The sequence below is a fragment of the Leptosomus discolor genome, chromosome 7, assembly GCF_034619465.1.
Source record: "Leptosomus discolor isolate bLepDis1 chromosome 7, bLepDis1.hap2, whole genome shotgun sequence".
Lineage (NCBI taxonomy): Eukaryota > Metazoa > Chordata > Aves > Leptosomiformes > Leptosomidae > Leptosomus > Leptosomus discolor.
Window position 1 is genome coordinate 156428 of NC_141397.1, and position 23100 is coordinate 179527.

Consider the following 23100-nt stretch of genomic DNA (forward strand, 5'->3'; position numbering starts at 1 on the left):
TTCACTATAGTTGGTCAAATTCTAGTTGATATAGCTGATTGAGTCATTTATCTTTAGGTAACTGATTCAGACTCAGTCAAATTCAATAGTAACTGAATCTTCATGCCAATTTACTCCACCTCAGTAGAATAAATGAGTGGAAATTAAGTAACTGTTTGGATGAAATTCTTATTTGACAAATGTCTACATTCCAAAAGCACTTCTAACTGACAAACCTGGATACGTTAGGAGAGAAGCTATGACTATGGAGAATATTTAAGTAGAAGAAGAAATACTGCATCAGAGATTGCCTTAGAGTTGCTTCCGGACAGCATCCGTTCAGTGCATCTATAAAAGGAAAGCAAGGCACATTATGCATGAGTTTCTGGAAGAAGTCATATGTTTTGACCACGCATAGCCAGACTGCCATTTCCTCAAAGACTGCAAAATGAAGCATGCTGCCAGCATAAGAGGGGCAGCCAGGCATGTCACACGCTGACATCAAGAGCTCTCGAATTGTCAGATCCTGGCGCGCTCTCTAGCAGAGTCAGCGCACCATGGTAGCTGTGTCTCGTACGGACTCATTTGTGCAGGGCCAGCGTGTCGGCAGGTCAAGCAGAGCGCACAAGCGAATGTGATGGCAGTGCCACAGGTGTTGTGCAAACAAAAATTAGAAGAAAGGCCCCAACACATGTACTCATATCACAAGGCAAACTGTGGCTTCAAAGGAAGAAGGGACAGGAACTAGTGTGAGCTGGATCCTGCCATGCCTCCTCTCTTTTTAGTACCCAGCCAACACCAGGGCCCTGAGGACTGATGGCAAAGGCGGCCCCGGCTACGTGTGGGTACCACATGTGCTGCTCTGTGGCAGTCAGCATGCACGTGCAGAAGAGGCCGTGGCCACCTCCCTTCTTCGCCACATTAGGGGTCTATGTAGGTCTTTGACATCTGCAACTACAGCCAAAGCGCAGGCTCCCAGTGGTCTGAACCCTGCAACGCAGGTAAGCTATTCTGCAAAGGCAGTGGGGAGCTGCCTCTGGGCACTGCAGTTCCCTTACAAAATGGTTTTCCAGAAATCTAAATATCAAACTTCCACTTGCTTTCTCTTTCACGTTTTGAGCTCTCCTCTCACAGACAATTATTTACTTGGTACAAAGTAGTACAACACTTCAGAAAGCTGTTACGTTTTGCTCTGCTGTCCCTAGGTGTTTTTAAACTCCTGTTGTTGTCCGTTCCTTTAGGTGCACTTTCCACTTCTCTCATGCAGATTTATGTTTTTTTTTAGATGTAAACAACATCTAACAGCTTTGGTGAGCACTACATTTGGAGAAGTGCTAGTGTGGAGCTGTTGAAAGGACACAAATGTGAGACAGATTTGTCCGATATACTTCTGACCTATTACATACTGTTTTTATGACTGACCAATGGTAGCTGATCATTAGATTTCTTTTCTGGACAATCAAATACAGAAAACTCACTAAAGCGGCCCAGATCAAAATTTCTGACTAGACATTCAATCTGGAAAAAACCCCATACTTGGGAGCTCAGCAACATGAGCCACAGTTAAAAGCTAGTCTTTCACCCCCACTCTCTGGAGTGCACCAGTGTCCAGGAAACGATCCCATACACCCACTTGGAGTTTAAATACCTTTTTGTAGCCATTTTCTTATGAAAGAGAAAAGTAAATAAAAACAATGTTTAGTTCTATTTTGAGTCAAACGAAAGTACACAGAGCTTCCCTCAGCCAAACTGTAGGCAAAAAGCAAAGCCTCTCTCAGCCAAGTTCCTGAAGAGGGAAGCTGTGTGAAAGAGCCAGGAGACCCTTTCAAAAGGAAAGTCTTTGGGCAGCATACAGCTGGCTATCCCTCTCTGGGCTGGAGAGGAAGGGGCACGGGTAGCATTGCTCTGCTTCTCTCCTGTTCTCTGGCTGGTGGAGTGACCGCTGAAAGCCATCTGCAGATGGGGATACCATCGAAGCAGCCCTCAGGCTGCTCTGGCTTATCCCAGGAACGAACCTGTCTTTGAGATGCTCCAGAAGACACAAAGGTGGTGCACCTTCACATCGACTGGCCAGCAGCTGGGCCGAGCACAGCTCAATATGCGGGACCCAGGTGTTTCTGCTGCCAGCTGCGTTTTCAAATATCCATTACAAATGCTGTGATGTTAATACCAAGGACTTAACACGTATCTGCGTCGTGACTGACATGTTGTGGTCTTTCTCCGAGCCACAAAGTCCTCTCCTCTGACCTCTGGCCAGGCTAATTCAGATTGTCACAGACTGGACTACCAACCCTCTAAGGAAGGTATATATTTTTTAAGGATGACATGTTCAGGGGGATTTCAGACCAGTGCTGTGCCACCTGCACATGCAGAAGCTATGGGAAGCTTTCCAGGAGGAGAGCTCTCTCGTGAGCTCCTGCTGGGCTTGAGCTGTGTGCGGCCACCAGCTGCCAGCCCAGAGCCACCGGGCCCCACTCCTGTGGCCGCTGCCTGGCCCGACATGACCCCACACCTGAACTTAACAGTCCCATTGAACTTGGCCAGCTAACACCATTCCTGCGGGTCTTCTTGCCCCTGCCTCAAGGTTCCCTTCTGTTTTTTTGTCAGGGGTAGTGACAGTTTTTGGTTTCTATGGTTTATCAACGGTTTCCCTTACCGACAGATCTATTCCTCTGACTGAAAGTCTGGCACAGCTGGAAACTGGAAGGAAAACCACAAGTGAATGGCCTGGCACTCGCTTACCACTCGTCTCCAACCACAGGCCGATACAGTTACCGGATTTGACTAACGGCTATCAATCAGCCCAACTGTAGACACTTAGAAAGATATCAGCTAGAAAAAGCTTGAGGGGAAAATGTGAGCTAAAAAACCAACAAGGTATTTTACTTTTAATGGGATGATGCCGTCTTGGAAACTTACATCTATTTCGTACTTGATAATTAGTGGTATTATTCTGACTGTTTGCCCTTCTCTCCATTAATGTCCATTTATCTTCTGCCCAAAGCCAATGGGAGTCAGATTAAACAGAAAACAATCCTGCTTATCTGAAAACTGGAATAACATGAACAAGTGCAGTCTTCTGCTTTCCTTTGTTAGTTAAGTTTGAAGCAAAATGTCATTGCTGTTCCATCAGATCACTAAGGTCACTAAGCTAAATGGTGGCTTGGGTCCATTCGACTTAAAAAATGTTTGAAAAAAATGTTTGTAATAGGCTGGCCACTTATCTGGGGAGGAAGAAAAAATCCTATTTTATTAGGTCTGGTTTGGAAAAACCATCAGCCTCCCACACACCCATATGCACATGAATGGCAGAAGAATAAAGGAGGAAAAGTGCAAAGCACAGAATTTTGAACGCTGACAAGATCTTTCCAAGGAACGAGCCTTCTCCCAGTACAGTTGGTCTGGACTGTGGTGAACTTTTATGGCACTTGCAACTTAAATCATTCCTGCAACAAAACAAGATAATTTCCAAAAATGGCAAAAACAAACTCAGGCCAGAACTGTACAGTACCTTGGTTCAAAGGTTGCAAAGCAAGCTGTGTAGCTTTTATAGTTCTAAGATGCAACATCCACCTTTGCTTGTTAAAAAAAAGACAAAACAGAAAAGGGAAAAAAAAAAGTTGTTTTAACTGCTACCAAAATCTAACTGCAAGCAAGCAGACAAGGGAATGATTACACTTTCGAGCTCTTGGTCCACTAGATATGTCGGTTTAAGGTTCACTGGAAAACACCAGATAATATGATTGCAAAGTCTGTCTTTAAAATTGCTGCATGATAAAGAGAACAGTTCTTTCTTAAACCATATTTAAGGCATTTGCTAATTTATACAGAAAACCTAACTTAGCAGCAGTATTCATGGCTGTATTTACTCAGCTGCCTTTTGCCTCGATGTCTCTACTGTCTTGGTTTTATTATGCCCTCCCTCCCAATATCCAGTTATACATCCTTCTGTTTTTTTCTTTCATGGATTCCTCTTCTACTCCCTCTATTTCTCCCTTCTTTCCAACATAAAGAAGATTTGAAAATACATTACAGCTCTCCCCTCTCTCTGCTTTTGAAAGGCATTTCAGAAATGTGTTGAAAATACGAGAACAGCACAAAAAGGGAACATTAAGCTAAGAGCTGAAAAAAGGTAGAAACTTTACCGTATGGAGAAGTACAGGATCTAGTAGGCAAAGCAAAAAATACTCCTACTGCTGGGTAGCTACAGTGCCCACTTAAAACAGTGAGGACTAAATGATCAGATATGCTGAAGCACAGGAAAATAACTGACAAAGAATTAAAATGCATCTGAAACGAGACAAAGTGGTGTCATAGAAGTACGCCTCACAATGCCTTACATGGCAGTATTAATTTTTTAGAGTCTCTTTAATATCTTTAGAATCTCTTTTCAGACTCTGTTCATGGTACTATTACTGTACGTGAAGAAAAGGTAAAGCAAAACTGGAGTCTTCACTACTATCAGAGTTGCCCTTCTTTCTCTTGTGTGCAGTATGACCACAATTTCATTTGCAATATCCATGCACATAGCAAGAAGTTAAAAACCCCGTTTGGTGACAATATACAACAGTGTGCAAAATAACTCTTAATAAAGATCATCTACAAAAGACAAGGAATACAATCCTTCCCTATAGAAATCCTGATGATTTTACCATGAATTCCTACCCTACATAAATCATGCTAAGTTTATCCATTGATTTCAGTTTGAGACAGTTTCATTTATTGCATGTTATACGAATATGTGTTCTCTCTCTTCTGGTCCTGTCTAAACCAAAGTATCTTCAGTCACATCTTTGCTGGCACTGATGCACTTGGGCCATGGCAAGAATATTTACTGTGCTTAGAGAAACAAGCTCCATATTAAGTTGCATAGTATTTTGCTGCTAATGTTCCAGTATATGACACTTTATTGTTGATTACAGGCTTTAAACAAATGTTTCTGCTCCCTCAGTGCTCTGGATTACGGAACAATACTAATGTAAAACATTTTTAAGTGATGACAAACTTACTTAATTTGAAGTGAGGGTCACTTAGTACATATAAACCCTCCTGTTGGGTATGCATTTGCAAAGTGATGGATTCACTGTCTGCTCCTCAAGACCATACCACAGCAAAGCAATTCTTCTCAAGGAATGACTAACCCAGGATATGTCTGGAGTAGAGGACACAGTACTTCAAGTTTCCAAGCAATTCCCTGCAATAGCAGAATTTCTGCGCATCACTTTCCCCAAAGCCCACTGTCTTTTCTGCTTCATTCTCCAGATGAAGAACATGCTTAGGCCGTTAAGAACCTGTGGCTCTGCTGTTGAACATACATTGCCAGACGTATACCTCATTTTTTCAAAATGCAACCTTAAAAGACTACATCTGTGAGAGATTAGCACCTATAGAACAGCTAATTCAGACCAAATGAGCGCATGATGAAACAGTAGCTCATGTACTCTTGGTCTCATTTCCTTTGAAGCTATGTTTGTGTGTGTGTGTGACATTTCAGCAGACAGGTAACGACAATCATACTAGCAGACTGGCTTAAATCCTTGCAAATTTCACTTGAACACACTCTTTTGCTTTTGCTACACAGTCTCATGAAGACCAGAAGAGAGACACGGCGAACTCCAGCCTCAGCAATTCAACCGACAGTTCTTCATATCTCCCACATATGTTGCAACCCTTATTTCCAATGGAAGTCTCTCAGTCCTGGGGAGTTACCTGTCAAGGTTAATTTCACAGGTAAGAGAACTGAAAGCTTCTGCAAGATCACGGAAAGAAGTGCAAGGAATGGAAGCTGGGACAACACTATGCAATACTCTCTTCTCCCTGCCAATTTGCAACTCTGTCTTTTACAGAGATCACTCCAACTAAGTGCTGTGCTACGCACATTATCAGAGATTAGCCCCGCCACTCTCTGTGCCACCCTGTCACACTGAATTGTTTCTAGACAGGTTACAGTCTCCTCTGAAGTCGGGTTAATTTCAAAAATTATTTCAGTGAAGCCAAGACTTCACCATGTGATCCAGCTAAAACAAGTTATTCTTTTCACTCAGTGACAGAAGTTCAAACTTTCCTATACAGCTTCAGGTTCTGGAGACATTCGGAGCTTCAAAACAAGTGTTCCTGTTACACTTGGCTACTGCCTTCCACAACCAGTTGACCATATTTATCCCACAGAGCATTACCTGACACTTAAGCTGCAGAGCTGACTGCTCCTCCCTTGCTCACAAGTAGAGGTGGAATCCAGGGGCAGGTGAGTGCCCCATCTTCTTCCACAGACTTACCCTACCTCCTGGTTCTGGAGTCGACACAGAAAGCATACATGCAATGGACCTGACGGCTGCATTTCAAACTCTGCTAATAACCTGTGGCTTGTTTGGAATGGAGAATAAAGATTTACTATATTTTAGTATGAAAGATGCCTTACAACTACTCTATACTGTAAGACACTGTATCTAAGAATGAATATGTGTGTATTGCTAGTTTTTCTAAACCTGTTAAATGTTTTATGATTAAAGACAGCCTGCAGGTCCCAAATCCAGTGCTCACACCACAGCCCGATCACCAGATGAAGCTCTAAGCTTTGATTTTATCACATCTGTATACATTTCCTACAGCAACGAAGTCCTGGGCTCATGGCTTTTCTACACACAACCATGTAACTCCTCTAATTGGACAAATTTACGCCACTGAAAGACAACGTATTCCTATAGCTTGCTTCCCTATGTCTGTTGTTTGTGCCTACCACAGAACTTGTCCCATCTTAGGTATTTTAGTGGACTCACACATCTCTTACCTGCTGCTACAATTTTCAACTATGGTTGGTAATGCAATAATTGTCTTGCATATATTAGGAGCTAGCAGAGTAAGCTGAAAAATGAGACAATTGCTAAACCCAGGATTTAATATTTAAAATGAATAAATAACAACCTCATGCTATTTGTGTAATTTTTGTCATTTATGAAATTCTGGGACTGATGATCTTAACAACAGCAGGCCAGTTAGAACACTGAAGGTGGTGCATGAACAGTCTCAGTAAGGAGCCCATAGGCATGAAATTAATTTCCCTCTTGGCTGGATGAAGCTTGGGGCACTGAGATAATACTGTTTTACTTTGGTTTGGGGAGGCAGAAGAGGTTTTTGGGAGAGGACTCTCTTTCAGATTCGGGGTTTGAATTGGTACCTGTAACGTTTCTGAAGATTTCACATGCAGTCACAACACTGGCCACTCTCAAATGTACGATTTCTTCAGCTTGACCGGGCTGTGACTATAGCATAGGCTACAAAAGCTGACGGTCTCTTCTGATGATTTTTAGCTCTATATTTACTACAAAGGAAGACAAACTCAGTTGCGTATGCAATATTACAGTTAAACTTGCCTAGCTGGAATTATTACCTAAATATCTGCCTCATTAGTCCCACATACACAACCACTAACACCTTAGTCTGTGCAGGACTGAAATCATACAGGACTGTGGTTTTGAAGATGGGGCATGTATGCATAGATGCACCAAGAACTCAGCATCAAAACATTTTGACATTTTTTCTCAAGACTGCCTACTCAGAAGAGAGTCCAAGGGTGGTGATCCCTGTGTTCTTTCACAGATCATTTCACCCAGATTCAGATTCCAGTCTTCTTCCTCTCCCACACTCATTCACCTTGATTAAGTATTACCTAATCCAAGCAAGAAGAGAGACAGTCTCTCCTCCCCTAAAACACTGGTCATGGCTTCCTGCCTTGGAGCCGCCTGCAGTCCTTGAGCCAGCTGGAAGGGTTTTCCATGTATCCAGACAGAAGTGGATGCTACTCCCATGCTTGCCTTTCTCTTCAGTGAGTTGTTCACTGAGTAGGAGGTACAAGGCCCTTGCCTACTGGCCAGGAAAACACTCAGCCTCAGAGTGAAACCTTTTTGTAAGTAATCTTCACTTTTACCTAAACATCAACAAAAAAAATGCTAGTCTTCTTGCTGTGCCAAAGGATGCCCCCATGCCATCGGGCCCCTGTCAGTCCTGCCAGCTGTATCTCTGAAGGATTCTGTGATGTGGTAGCAAGCCATAGCATACCTTAAAATGTTCCTTACTGGTTATTATTGTTATCAATGTACCATAGCTTTTAAATCACAAAGAAAACAGTCACTGTGACAAATATATTTACACTTTCGTTAGATAGTCACTGCAACCTACTTAGTTAGACAGGAAATTTAAAAAATGAAATTACCATATAAGGAAATTTTCAAGTGATGCTTGACTTGGGGGTGCTTTCATCAGCAGTGCACACGGACAGAAAAAGGTGCACGAAGCAGAATAGTTTCTGCATACGTAACACATACACCTGACTACTGAGCAATTACTGCTGATCTGTAAGTAGGGTAGGATCCTTGGGAACCTGTGCAAGGGGTTTCAGAATACAACCTTTGTGCATTCATGTATGCAGAAGCCTACATTTCTGCACCGTAACTAAAATGTGCATGTTTCAAATATAGGTATGACTTTATACAAACCCCAGATTGCAAGAAGACCAGAGTCCTCAGCTGAGAAGTGTCATTTGTTTAGCTGAATCAGCCAAGGTGAGAGAAAAGTTCAAATTTACTTTAGGTGTATCTAGACAGATATACATTTATTTTATTTTTTGTGTCTGTGAGTTCCTTTATATGCTTTTGTGTGTTTTGGATCTATTTCTTAAACAAATACTTTGTTTGCATTTGTCTTAAACTGTTTTAGATTAAGAGTGATTTAAATTAAATGAGGTGTCTTCCACTTAAGAGACACAGCAACCTAACATAGGGACCAGGCCATTCATACAGAGCTCACCTCTGCCCTATACTTGCCCACACCTACAGCACTCTGACTATGTTTGTAACAGCCTACAAAACTATGTCCTAGCAAACCCGAACTCTCAAATGTCTTCTTGGCATAAACAGGACTCTGATACATTTTGTGATGCTGTGTAGAGTTTTATTTTGAAACCTGTCCCAGTGAAGTCTCCGTGATATAAAAAAGCCCAACAGAGTCTCAGTACATTTCTTAAAAATGACAGAGCTTTAAAATCTTTCAAAGAGAAAGCAAAAGAGAGTAGGGAAAGAGGCAACAAGAACCCAGTAAGACAGTAAAACCAAAACATTGTCTGAATGTCAAACCAGCATCTACTTCTAAGCTGTAGCTGCATTCTCGTACTCTTATCCTATCAACCCCAGTGGAAATGCAGATCAGTGATTACCCAAGGGCACTACCATTTTCTAGCAGAAATAGCTGCTGCATTTATTTAATCTTTTGAAAATAATCCATGAAATTTGCAAAATTCCAGTTTATTGCTACCAAGGTCACATAACACGGGTTTCCTTTTGCAGTCCTTTGGGAGAATCAGAGAGACAACTTCTGTCACACAGAGAGTACTGCACCATTAACCCAACACAACAATCCACCCATGGAGACAGTGTTCAGTGCTGTTCCTTGTAGCTTTAAGGCAACGAGCCTTGAGAGAGCCTTGAGATTAGTCTTCCAAATCATGCTTGTATACTGAAGTATGTGAAAGTCATGATGTTTCCAATGAAACATAGTACATACAGACTTGGCAGATTCCTGACCTCCACAGTTTTTGACAGTGTCCCAAATTTAGGACTGAGAATGTCAGACTGACCCTGCATTTGGCAAGAATAATAGAAGTCCTGGTTTTATCAAACTCTGCTTCAAGTCAGATCTCATTTCCATTTTAAAAAAAATCTATGATTTTGCAATATTAATGTAATATTTGCATTTGTAAACAAATAGAAAATTTAACTGTCCCTAATTTAATTTACTGTGTTGGATTTGGAGAGTCAGTGAGGCTCACATATCAAAAAAGGAAAAATAAAATTAAAATTGGTGGTGCTTGTATATGGCAATATTTCTTACCTGTCAGAATACTGCAAATTAAATGAGAAAAAAACGAGAGTTTTGAGCATGTAATAAAGTTCTGTGTTCAGCTGTTTGTCCTGTATCACTTTTATTGCAAACGCTAAAATGAAGTTGTTGACTCTGCTATTTAAACCAGAGGAAGAATCAATGGCTTAATGCTATTGTGAACCTGGCAGTATATGGGATAAGACTAAAATCTTTAAAAGTTTGCAATAGAGGGTTTAATTGATACTCCTAAAATCCACATTCTTTTTTTCCTCTCATTTTCTGACCTCATTCCTGAGTCAGAGGCAGAGAGGGTGGAGTTCTACCCAGGCCACTTGACCAGGCAAGAAGCCCAAGAAAAATCCTAAAGTTATTTTGCAAGACCTCAATTAATACTTTGAACTTCACATTGTATAAATTAAATAGCTGTTTCTCAAGGCCCTTGCAGTACAGCTTCTCCTTGTAAATTATACTGATTTTGGTTTTTAAGCCACCCAGTGTATCACCTTTTTTCACATTTTCTGTATATATATTCTTTGATTTCAGAGTGGGTGTTACAAAATGGTGCACAGTTGCTACACAGAGATCACCCAGGTGATGCCAATACGCACATTTTGCAGTAAGCTCAACCAAAATGCATGCGATTGGGTTATTACCAGGACAGATTTACCTTGTTAAAGTTCTTGGGGGTTTGTTCCTCTCCTCGCTCTACATGGTACAACCTCCATATTAGTGTCCTTCCATGGGGAAAGACACCGCACAAGTGTTCCTCTCCTACTCACAACTCATCTGCATCCACCTGTAATATTTTGTAGCAAGGCAGTTCTGACAGCCAATTTAATCAAATCAGCCAAAAAAAATAGTCTTTTATCTATTTTTTTTTTTGGCCTACATTTAACATCTCTTGTTACCATACACTCAGGCTAAATAGCTTATTAAAAAAATCCTGCCTCTGTTTCCTGCCCTCCAGAAATCAACTTTACAGTGACTTCTGAGATCTCAAATATGCCAAGAGGGGACCACGAGCAAACACCTCATGCTCAAATGCACAAACTCCAGAGCAAGAAGACTTTGCTGACCACCATGTCCTGCCCTCCTCAGGGTAAATCCTTTCCAGAACCCATCTTTACTCAACTCAATCAACAGCCTCTCTAGTCCACTTTTATCTGTGTTTGGATTCAGGTGTAACAGGAATACAACAATACTCTCACACAGGCTCTACCAAGAGCTGAGGCAGATTCCCATCAAAAAAGAAAGACTCCAAGACGGCAACATGCATGAATTCACCATGGGTATTTACATTTTGTGCCGCAAACAAAACATCCCATAAGGCCTTTCCAATATAAATGTGATCCAGTGTGTTGTACCAGACATTACTGCACATTTTTTCAAATTTCAAATTAAAAACATGAAGAAAATTAAACTGTACTTCTTACTTTCGGCGGAACATTTCTGCAAATATGCAGCCAACACTCCAAAGATCAACCGGTGTTGCGTAGCTGGACTGAAGTAAAACTTCAGGAGCTCTGTACCACAAAGTGACAACCTGTAAAACAAAAAGGAACATCAGAGAGAGCACGCTTAGCTACAGAATTACAACCTCCTAAGTGTTCCGTATACAGCTCCCATTTAGCTTAATCTAAATTGTAAAATCTCACAGATTAGGGCAAACTGTTTTGGCCCGTGCATAGAAAAGGGTCCTGTATGGAAAATCTCAGGACAGATAGTGGCAATGATGATGAGTCGGGAAGCAAGACCAATTCTTGTCAAGAGCAGTGCAGTTCAGGGTACCCCAGCAACACGGAATCAGAGCACAGCGTTGATGTGACACCACAGCACGCTACCAGAACAACTCTTTGAAGCTTTTGCAACTTATCTGACCCCAAACACTTTGCAGTGGAGATTTGGACTCTCCATAGAGTAAACATTAGTCAATTGAACAAGGCCGCCTTTTCTTAAATAACTTTTGTGGACCTCTTAGATGTAGTCACCTGAGCCAAACTGGAAACAAATAAGCTAGGGAATACTGTGGGTTTACCCACAGGACAAACCAGAACCTGTAGTCCATGTCTGTCCTAAGCTCTTCACAGTTTATGTATTACTTTTTGTGAAAGAAATTGGGTTAGCTCAAGTGTACGGGCCAAGCTGGGTAAACATGTCTGACCTGTCTCAAAAGTTCTCTCTGAAGAAACTGAACAAATTATAACTTATTTTTTTTTATCAGTTGGGAAGAGATTAAGTCAAACCCTCCCCAAAGCTGTCCCTTACCAAAGCATTCAGAGCTGTCCACTGTGGTTTCCTTGCACACAGAGGTACCTTAAACGTCAGTTCTCAACTAAGCAACACAGCACAGGGATCCTTGGCAGATTCCTGACCCCTACAGTTGTTTGACTGTCTCTGCCCACATGCTGCTGGTTAGACCAGCTCTAACATCTCTCACAATTTATTTCCAAATTATACACTCTTTCCCAGGGACATATGCCACGTAAAGCTTCTGCTTTTAGGCTGTTCTAGTCCTGGTGCTCGTGTCGCAACATGTTGTAGAGACCCAGCGGGAATTTTACTGGCACTGCTCCACTGAAGTACTTTGATGAGTCCTGCACATTGGACCCACAACAGAGATGGGCCAGTTTATATTTATCCTTTTGTTTCCCACAAGTAGACCAAATACAGATGAGGCTGACTGTATCTTCACTATATTTACAGAACACAAGGAGCTTCTTCAGAGCCCTGCGTGAGCTACCATGTTGCTAGAATATAATCTCAGAGCCATGGGAGTATCTTGTTCCTCAATACAGCTATAATCCAGCCATAACAACACAAAATCGTCAGCTAAATACCAATATTTTCTTAGTGTATGCTATAATTTAAACCTCCGACTATTAATCTGGGGACAGGGAGGGTCTCAACAATTATTGGTTTGTTTCTCCAACAAACACAAAGGTAGGACATGCAGCATTCAGGAGGAGCATGAAACAAGGCAAAAACACTGAAAAGAAACAAGTGCAAAGATAAGAATGAAAATAACTTTTAAAATTATGTTAACTAGGATAGGGAGTTCTGAATTTCAAGACCAGTACAAAGAAATGTGTAAGAAGAGTGTTTTTTTTTTAATGATAACAATATAATTGTCTTCCAAGCAAAAATAACAATGGAAGTAATCGGCCAAATTTACTGATCAAAGCCAGCTAAAACAAAAGCAAACACAACATTTATTACAATCATTACATACCCTGACAGCCTTTGGAAATACTGAATGGCTATTGAAGGGAGGTTCACGGATATTTGCACAAGTGGTTGTATTTGCTAACAGTCCCCTTAAACACTTTGATCTCTATTCATAAAATCTGTCTTTGAAACAGTTCAATAACAGTGCGAAGTACTGCACTGGCAGGCCAGACTTCCAGATACCTGTCCACAGAAACAGATCCCTGCGTGGAAGTTGGGCATTATTTAACTCCATTTGTTTTGTTCCTGACTGGGTACCATACCAGTGATGCTTTTCCAAAAAGCTTCTCTCTATAAAAACGAAAAAAGTTTCTTCAGAGATTCACTCCAGGGAAAGAAGACAAATGTAACTGGAGGTCAGGGATTTTTGCTGGAGCTGCCCTATCCGAGTCAGACAGAATTCCTCCTAAAACACACCCATGTTGTTCCTGAGGCAGATATACCTCTCAAACTGAACTGCACTTTTATTGTCTCAGTACATTTGTAGAAAAGCTTATTGAAGAAACGTTGCTTTGCGAAATTAGATATAACAATTTCAACCCAATGTTGTTTGTCAATGGCTGGGTCCAGCGTCAGAAGCAAGAGCTGCGTGATCTCAGATCCGTGGGAATACCCCCAAACCTCACCATTCCTGGTTTGAGATCCACACAGCTCTTGTCACACAGAGTGAAAGGGTGCTTTATTTTCGCCAATCCCCCCAGCCCTACCACATTAAGGTTCTGCACTCTCGTAGGCAAAGGATTGGTGGATGCATGGCTGTGAGACAGCCTGAATGCTCCTGACAAAGTGTGCCCCACACTGAAGTCCCTTTTCCAGGGAAAGGCAGCACAGGACAGCTGCTCCTGGCTGGCGAGGAGCGTCGCAGCTCGTGGCTGGTCCCCGGGTGCTCGCTGAGGGCGAACAGTGCTGTTTTCAGACGCTGCGGAAGCGTGCAGCACGTTAGCTGCTTCTCCCACATGACCGCTGGCTGGCAGGGTTCCCCGAGCATTTGCACCCTGCTACGCTCCATGCATGCGTACACAGGGGACTGGGAGATTTTACTTCTGAGTAATCTGGGAACTTAAACCTTTAAAAAAACCCTACTTTCAAAGTCTTACAGTTCAATTCCAGCAAATGCCTGATTGCTTTATAGTCTGAGAGGAAGTAACCTGTGTTGAGCTGTTTTGATACACTCTGTCATTACTGTGTAATTATAAAAATGACCAAGTAACCTTTACGGTTTGTAATATGCAAGTCTGTGCTTCCAAACGCGAACCTGAAAAGGACTAAAACGTGCTAAATGTCAGTTTGCACACAAGTAATGCCACAGATGACTCCTTTAGTTGTCAGGGCCTTCTCCTGAAAAGCACAGGATGATGCAGATGAGGCAGTGGTTTTGACACAGTTTCACACTCTCTCTTACCATAGAAACTAAGAAAATATTTGCGGACATTCCATTAACATTTGCAGATAAGTAGAAATGAAAATTATTCTGAACACAGGATATGGTGAGGCTGAACAACTAGATCATCGCTTCCTCTTTACTATGGTCCTGACTTAGAACGAAAAAATGCTTTGCTTAGGTAAGCCACACCACCAGTGAGACAGAGCACTTGATAAAGAGCTGCTCGATAAAGTCCATTTTTAGGAGGAAAAAAGCAAGCATCTGCACATTTCACTTAAATTCTGCCTCTCCTGAAAATCTGACACACATGTAATGTGGCACATGGCGACTGCTCTGTAGGAAAAGGGGTTTGTGCTCACATGCTGACAGAGATCCTAAACTCAGCGCAAGTCTCTGAAAGACTTTGGAGGTTGTAGGCTTTAGTGACCATGTCGTGTTTTAGGCCTCTCATCTAATAAACTTCCGCCCTTTGCCTCCTCCTCACCCTGCCTGGTCTCTTCAGCTCCTCTTTTACAACAGCCAGGCTGCTCCCAGCTGTCCCCCGACCTCCTGGCTCCTCTCCCCAGCCTCTGCCTTTCTGCCACACGCCAGCGCCCCCCTGACAGCATCACTGAACACGCCTAAGCCCCTGCTGCTCCTGTGCAAACGCCCGGGTGGACACCGCCTGCTGCCCCACTGCAGCCCTTGTGCTCTGCCTTTCCTCACATTCCCCGTCTGCTCCCTCGCACCCTCAAATGCCCTCAAATTTCACACCCTGTCCCCTCTTCTTCCAACTGCCTCCAAATGCTCCTGGGCCACATTAGCTCCTTTTCCCCCCTTCAGCTTCTCAGCCCACTCTGCCTGTCCTGAGGATACCCTATGACACTCATACATCATAGATTAACGTACATACGGAAAGATGGAGAATAATACTACACTGGAAGGAGTACGTACCTAAAGGAGTAAGTATGCTCCTTCCTTTTCCAGCGCACATTTTATGTTTCCACTACCCAGATAAGATGGCACGATACCAGATAAGAGTGGTATCAGTAGCTGCAGATCACTGCTTCTAACAATTTAAACGTCAACAGATTTAGGCAGCACTTCACGATGAAAAGAAATGAAATGTGCATCTGAGAGGCTGTAGAAAGGGAAAAAAACCCTACAAAATTCTACCAAGGCTGCGTCTGACCCCCTAAAGGAGGAAATGCAATCAGCGAGAGGCAAGGGGAGAGCTGCATTTAGAGTCAGAAGAAGAAAGAGAACTTTATTTTGAAAAAAAGCTTTCTGCCTTGTTGTACCTGACAGATGTTGCTATCTGGGACCATCTAGCCCCAGGAGTTTCAACCCTGCACTTCACTGTACCTGCTTCTGACAAAAATCAAATCAGTGGTATGTATCTGCTCACTAGCAATGTGAACACAAGATCTAGGCATTGTGTCAGTCTCATTTAATTTCCATTTACTTTACAGAGCAGATTTTCACTTTTGGATAACTGCTTAATTTAAATGCACAATACACAGCCCTTTCTAAGTATAGTTGCTGCCTGAATAGCATACAGTTCAATAAAGACAAAGACAAACAGAGGTTTAGGGATGGGGTTGAGTAACAGAGACACAAAAGACTACATTTTGGTTTGCCACAGACTTTAAGTACAGACCAATGCCCAGTTGCACAGCTACAGGAACAAAGCAGGGATCAGACTGTAACACAGTGGCTATGTCTGTGCTAGGAAATTAAATAGGACAGGAAATGTTCCTTTGGCACAGAGACCAACAGGCACAGAGTGGCCTATGTCCATATTATTAAATTCTCAGCCTCCCAAAAAAGGTGACCGCATGCAAACTGCTTATTGGGAATGGTCTTGGTCCATGCTTAACTGCGCCTAGGACCTGTCTGGGGAAAGGCTGGTTGGCATAACTCGAAACCATGCCAGGAACTATTCTAATAATTTAACACTACAAACAACTGAGCTCCAGTACCCACGGATGTTTTCTGGCACTCATTAATCTACTAGCCAGTGAGTCACGCTGTGGCCCCGGGTCTTCCTTTCACTCCAGAGGGAAGGCATTTTGCTATGCTTCCCTCATCTCTGCTGATTCAGAGGGGATCCAAGAGGGCGATGGGGTGGGGGAGGCATGGTCCACTCCTCATCTCACCCAGCAACTGATTTTATTTTATTGTATGTGTGTTGTACAGGTCAGATGAACACATGCAGCAACTGCTTCCTATCTAGGAGGAGAATCTAACTGACTGGCCCACACGTAGACATCTTTCTTTTAGACATCTAAAGCTGGAGGACATGAACTATAATTAGTTTTGAGGGGACTTTGAAGAGGCCTATAAAAACTTTTAAAATATTAGCTTTCATATAAATCATGCCACAAAAGCAACTAGCAGGATGGTTAAATTCATACAAAGTATCCTTGAATCCAAATAAAATTCTTCTTCCAAATCTTTTGCTTTTGTGTTTGTGTTTCTACTGTACTTTTTTTGGTGCTGATTTTGTTCATTATATTTGCCATTAGACACTGGCTCATTTCATTGCTTAAAGCATTTAAACCTCATGAAAGACTGTTTGTAAATTTATTTTTTTTTTAGGTTCCCTAACACGGTTCTTAAACTCAGTTATTTTGTCCAGTTTTCACTCACAGGGCTTTCACATTATCTTTGGAGCATTTTTTGGCTCTTCTTCACTTATTTTTGTCATTTCTTTTTGAGCAAAAACAAGGGGATGTAGTTACAGAATATATGGCGTAGTATGTAGAATACAGCTCTTTAGTGTCGCTTCACGGACTCCCAACTTCAGAAAAAAAATATACCTCTTCAAACTGCTCAGGAGGGTTCAAAACGGACCCTTTCCAACTTCACTATGGAGCTGCTACTGCATGGCTTCTTCTTAGGTCTGGGACTCTAAAATGACTTGCCAAATTTTCTTCAAGCTTTGTAGAAAATTTCTTCTCAACTGTATGACTAAGCCTGACACACTTGCCACAGACTAGTTGGAGAGGACAGAATTACAGATGGCTAAAAATCTGGGCTTGCGTACTGATCGAAGCCTGGCTTCAATCTCCACTCTGGAGACACTCTCTCTGCCTAATACACCTCCCTCTCGCTTGCTAGAAACACTAAGCTGAATCTCCACAGAGTCTGAAAAGAAGAAATCTAATTTCTTAAATGAATATGCTTAAAAATGGCTCACTGGTCTGACAGTGTAACATTACTTAAAATGAAGTCAATGTAGTATTAAAAATTGCTTAGGAAAAGAATTTGTCTTTTTAGCCTTTGTCCAATGACTTCAATAGATTTTTCATCCCCAGTTTGGAAGAGGAGTGTGTCTGCTTGGGGACTTACTGTATAGCCCCACCACTATCCTCAAATCATTCGCTGAGCATTCTGCGTTTATAAAGCAAGCCTAGGAGTCTTCAGTCTATCTCTGAAGACCTGTTATTATTTCTAACTGTGATGGAGAAGGTAATAATCACTACATTATACAATGTGCTCCAGTTTCCAGGGATAACATCAGCCTGAATAATTATATTTGTTTAATCTCTTTTTTGAGTTGTGGTTCTTCCACTAATATGTAACTGTTTTTGGTCTCATTGCAGAGGTAGGCATGGCTGGAGAAAACATTTCTTTCTGAGAGAAAGATGATGGTATTTTGTCTGTCTGTAGAAACATCATAGTTTCCTTTTTAAAGTTAAAGTGTACCAAACTGCCCTGGTGCCTTTTAGAAAGCACTTCTTAACAAAAGCTGTAATATATATATAAATGACATCCTTTCAAGTGCTATGTGTATCATGAAGTGCACGTGGTGATAGCAATTTTACCTCTTATTCACATTTGCCTGTGGTTTAGGCATGAGCTTGATTAACTGCTTTGTGAGAAGTGGAAGGACTCTTGTTATTACTTCATTGGTTAAATCATCAAGCAAAAAATTACCTGTTTATAGAAGACACAAATCCTGATCACAGGAACCACCTACTATCAAGTTGTTATTTTAGAATGTGATCTCCTTTTTTTGATGCTAAAACATTTGCATTTTGAAGAAAGCAAGATTTACCATCTGCTGTAAGATACTTTGACAAATAAAGGAGCCATTCATTTCTTTGATGGTTTATACATACAGAACCAATCAGAATTTTGATTTTTCCATTTCTAGGAAGAACCACACAACCCAGTGTGACGGTGCTGAAGAAGAATATTTCTAGGTACATCCGTTGCCGGTAGGAGTGCATGTGTGTGTGTGCACGCACGTGCGTTTGCACATCATGTATGTGTGCATAAACACTAGCAGAAGATACTTTACCTACATTCAGTGGTTTTTACCTCAAAAGTCTCCGTGCACTAAGCAGCTGTGTGCAACAGCTACTAGAAAGGAAAACTGGCTATTAAAATGAGGTAATATTTTCAATCATTAGTGACAATTCAAAACTTACCTCAAAACTAACACACGGAAATATACTTCCATTAAGCAGAATATTTCATAGAATTCTCTACTGACACCATACAGAGAATGTTTCTGAGAGACTACCTGACCACTTGAAAAGTGTTTTTATATGAAAAGAAAGAAGCAAAAATAACATCAGCAACACTGCTGATACCTGATCCAGAGCCCAGGAAAGTCAAAGAAAGACTTGCCAGAGCTTGTTCTGTATTAAAATCAAACCCACAATGCCCTGATCTCTGAGCTGCAGAGCAGCCTTCTATGGAATATGGGACAGCTCAGTTCTTTACAGAAGTGGTCAGCTTTGCATGCAATGAGGCGTGTGCTAATATTGCAATGTATTTACACGTAGAGATGCTTGACAACACCGAGAGTGACAGGCTTTAAAAAAAAGTAGCCATTCTTCAAGACTCAATAATTATCAAACTTTGTAGGCTGAAGCAGCAAATTCTAATAATCTCTCTCAGAGCTAAAAAAACCCACAAAGGCAGAAAGAAACAAACACCTTTGGCTTCTTATGCTGACCAAGTCAAACACCTACTACAACAATGAAGAGAATTCCCTCCACAATACCAAAAGAAACAAAACATTATAAAGGTGGCAACCTGCGACCATGCCTTGGAACACAGGTGCAGTTCTGGACCTGGCTGCAGCAATTTGGCACGTTTCCATTCACTCAGTCACCCCTTGGTATTAGCTAGCTGAGGGCACAGTCATAATTTCTACCCTGGTACCTTGGGCCTTGTTCCAGTTGCTTTGTTCTACGTCTTTAGGAAGCCATGAAACCAACTCAACTAGCACCCTACATATTCTCACTGGGTGGCATCCAGCTCTTCTACAGTCTCTCACATTGCTTATGCCCAGCCCCTGGGAGATGGAGAACATGTAGCTCTAACTTGTGCCAAGGACCACACCATGGTCGGCTCCATGCTGAGATCTCCAGAAGCTGCCCTTGTGACCGCCTGGTCTCTTCCGAGTTAATCAGATTAGAGAATCTGAGCCTTACCACTTACGGTTTGGCTTTATAACAAAGACCAGCTTTCCATTGCTACTAGAAAACCAGAGTTGGGTTCATAGAAAAAAGTCTCCCCACTTCCTGGGGTGCTGTGTTGGACTTTGGTTCTGAACAGAAAAAACCTACATAAAGCAAAACCACGAAGGCCACCACAGACTTCTGTCCTGTGGAAGTTGGGACCGCTTCTGTTTCAAACCATCTTTAATAAAAGCAGATGATGCACAAAGAAAATACTGCCTGAAAGAATGGATCAAATACTACCAGTTCTCTAGGTGAGAGGCTTTACTGTGGACTCTACAGCTGCTTCTAGATGAGAAAGGGGGAATTAAAAAGTTTTTAATGAAATATGACCATTAAAATTGACCTGAACAATGAGTCACTCTCAAAAAGAAACACTGCACCATTTTAAGGCAAATGTAATCACTGGGTCAGAGTTTAACACCAAATTCTGTTAGGATCCTGAATTGTTGTAGACTAGTACGAATAAAATGAAGTTTTTCAGCTTGGGACTCTAAAAAAGGGGAAACTTGGTGCAAACAACTTCTACAAGACACTGTTTTCATTCAGCTTAGAAAGAAACTTAGGAAGTAATGCTGTGCTTTGAGTTAATGGCCAGGGCTGAACAGGAAAGCAAGGATCCAAAAGTAATTGGGGCACGTAAGTAAGAGGTGTGCCTTGTTTGCACACAGCACAGTGAGCAGAGGACATGTGTGCATGAGAGGGTTAGCAGCTGAGCAAGAGCTTACCTGATCTTTACCCAGAATGTGTAATGGAGGCAAAATAAGCTCAGTCCCAATTGATCCAAAAATATTTCTCTAAATGTCTTTTATATGAAAGTCTGATTTGGACAAGAGCAGTCTCTGGCACATCTAAAATCAAGATATTTCTCTGGATAACTTACACAGCTGATACATTTGAGAAATTTCATCTCTCTACCACATTTTAGCTACAGTTGTTAAGAATTCTTCTTGTAACTTTGGGCTCTCTGCACTTCTACGTCCCACCAACTCCTAGCAGAAGCGCTCATCTACCAGAGGCACTAAGAGCTGTAACCCTTCCCCAGCGGCAAGGCATGGTATGGTGCGAGCTCCCACAGTGCCTGACAGAAAACCATAGAATTGAATCATAGAACAGTTCAGGCGGGAAGGGACCTTTAAAGGCCACCTAGTCCAACCCCCTTGGCCTGGAATGTTTCCAGGGATGGGGCACTGACCACCTCTCTGGGCAGCCCATGCCAGTGTTTCACCACCCTCATTGTCAAAAAATGTTCTCCTTATATCTAGTTCAAATCTACCTTCTTTTACTCAAAAAATATTACTCCTTGTCCTATCACAACAGCCCCTACTAAAAAGTCTTTCTCCATCTTTCTTATAGGCCCCCTTTAAGTACTGAAAGGCTGCAATAAGGTCTCCCCAGACTCCAGGCTGAACAACCCCAACACTCTCGGATTTTTTTCACAGAAGTGTTCCCATCCTCTGATCATTTCTGTGGCCTCCTCTGGACTCGCTCCAACAGGTCCATGTCTTTCCTGCGCTGAGGACTCCAGAGCTGGATGCAGTACCGCAGCTGGAGTCTCACCAGAGCAGAGCAGAGGGGCAGAACCACCTCCCTCGACCTGCTGGCCACACTGCTCTTCATGCAGCCCAGGATGTGACTGGCCTTCTGGGCTGTGAGTGCACATTACTGTGTCACCTCCAGCTTTCTGTCCACCAGCACCCACAAGTCCGTCTTGGCAGGGCTGCTCTCGATCCCTTCATCCCCCAGCCTGTATTGATACCGGGGATTGCCCCGACCCAGGTGCAGGACGTTGCACGTGGCGTTGTTGAACCTCATGAGGTCCTTAGGGGCCCACTTCTCAAGCTTGGCTAGGTCCCTCTGGATGGCATCTCGTCCCTCGAGCATGTCAACTGCACCACTCAGCTTGGTAATGCTATGCACCACATAGTGTTACAATAGCGTTACGCAGCCACACAGCTCTCCTTCCCCAAAGCAGATTGGGACTGTGATGCCCCTTCTGGAAGTGGAAACTTGTGCTCCTAGTGATACAGACTCTACCATGTCTTGAGTAGGGGCCTGGAGGCAAAGTACCAATTTCACTGATAGCCTGGTAGAGTATATAAAAGGGTTGGTGGAGCAACATCTGTCAGTGATGCTCACATGAAGCAACAGCTTACAGTTAAACCTCCTGTATTACAGCAAAACCCAAAGAGAACCCAGGGTTGCAAACAAGGCAGCTTCTCTGCAGTGGAAGCTCCTCTTGGGATGTACCTGCCCTCACTACTTTACAAGGCGCTGACTTCAATCCTATTATCACCATGATGGCTGATACAAAGCTGCACCTTCCTACACCTATGGCATAAAGAATCTGGGCAACTCTAAACACTGCAAATCTGTTCTACATTTAAAATGGAATGCAGTAGATTTTACTGTGGCTTTACATAAATGTATGGCTTTAAATTTAAGCAAGTAAAAAATGTAAATGATACCACAGAGATGAAACTCCTATGAGACACCTTTCAAAGGCTCCTTGAGATTACATTTGGGAAACAAAACCCCCACAAAACATCTTTCTTTCTAAAAACAAATGAGAAAAGAGGTTCGGAAATATACAGGTTTCCAGAAAAAAAAAAGAAAAAGATGAACTTTCTATACACAGATGCAACATATGGATAGGTGTATGTGTTTATACATACTTAAACATACCATGGATCATTAGAAACGAGTTGAGTCTTGAAGTAAATATCGGCAGGACAAGGACCTGCTGTAGAAATGTAATTTCATGGCAAAACCAAGGACTGGATAGAAAGGGCAAAAAGACTACAGGGAGTCTTCAGGCTGTCTGAATCTCACATTTAAGTAGCTTTGTGAGCTTAAGGCAAATAAAATGCCAGGCACAGTCCACTGACTTTCCAAGGCTATGAGCTTTGCAGGCATCTTTACCCACGAAACTCCTCTTCTTAGCCTGAAAGTGTCTGTGGGTCTTAAGGGTAGATGGCCACATGCATTAGAAAGGCCTGTGCTGGAGAAACAGGCATCTGCATTTAAGCTGAAGTGCTACCGTGTGGAACGCATGTTTAGCCAGATACCCTAGATACCTGGACGCTCTCAACAGAAATCCATATGGAGTCCTATCTGGTGAAGCTTGTAAATAAGAGCAGTGGTGGAAGCCATGTATGTTTGCATCCACGTTAACATCCT

At 42.3% G+C, this 23100-nt stretch overlaps 1 protein-coding gene across 1 annotated transcript in view; it reads right to left on the reverse strand.

Annotated features, from left to right (window-relative positions):
- Positions 1-23100, reverse strand: part of CDK6 (cyclin dependent kinase 6) — a 122969-nt gene that overhangs the window by 18399 nt on the left and 81470 nt on the right. The window contains exon 4 of the mRNA XM_009956728.2: positions 11286-11395. Within this exon, the coding sequence (XP_009955030.1) occupies positions 11286-11395 (110 nt within the window). The remainder of the gene's footprint in view (positions 1-11285; positions 11396-23100) is intronic.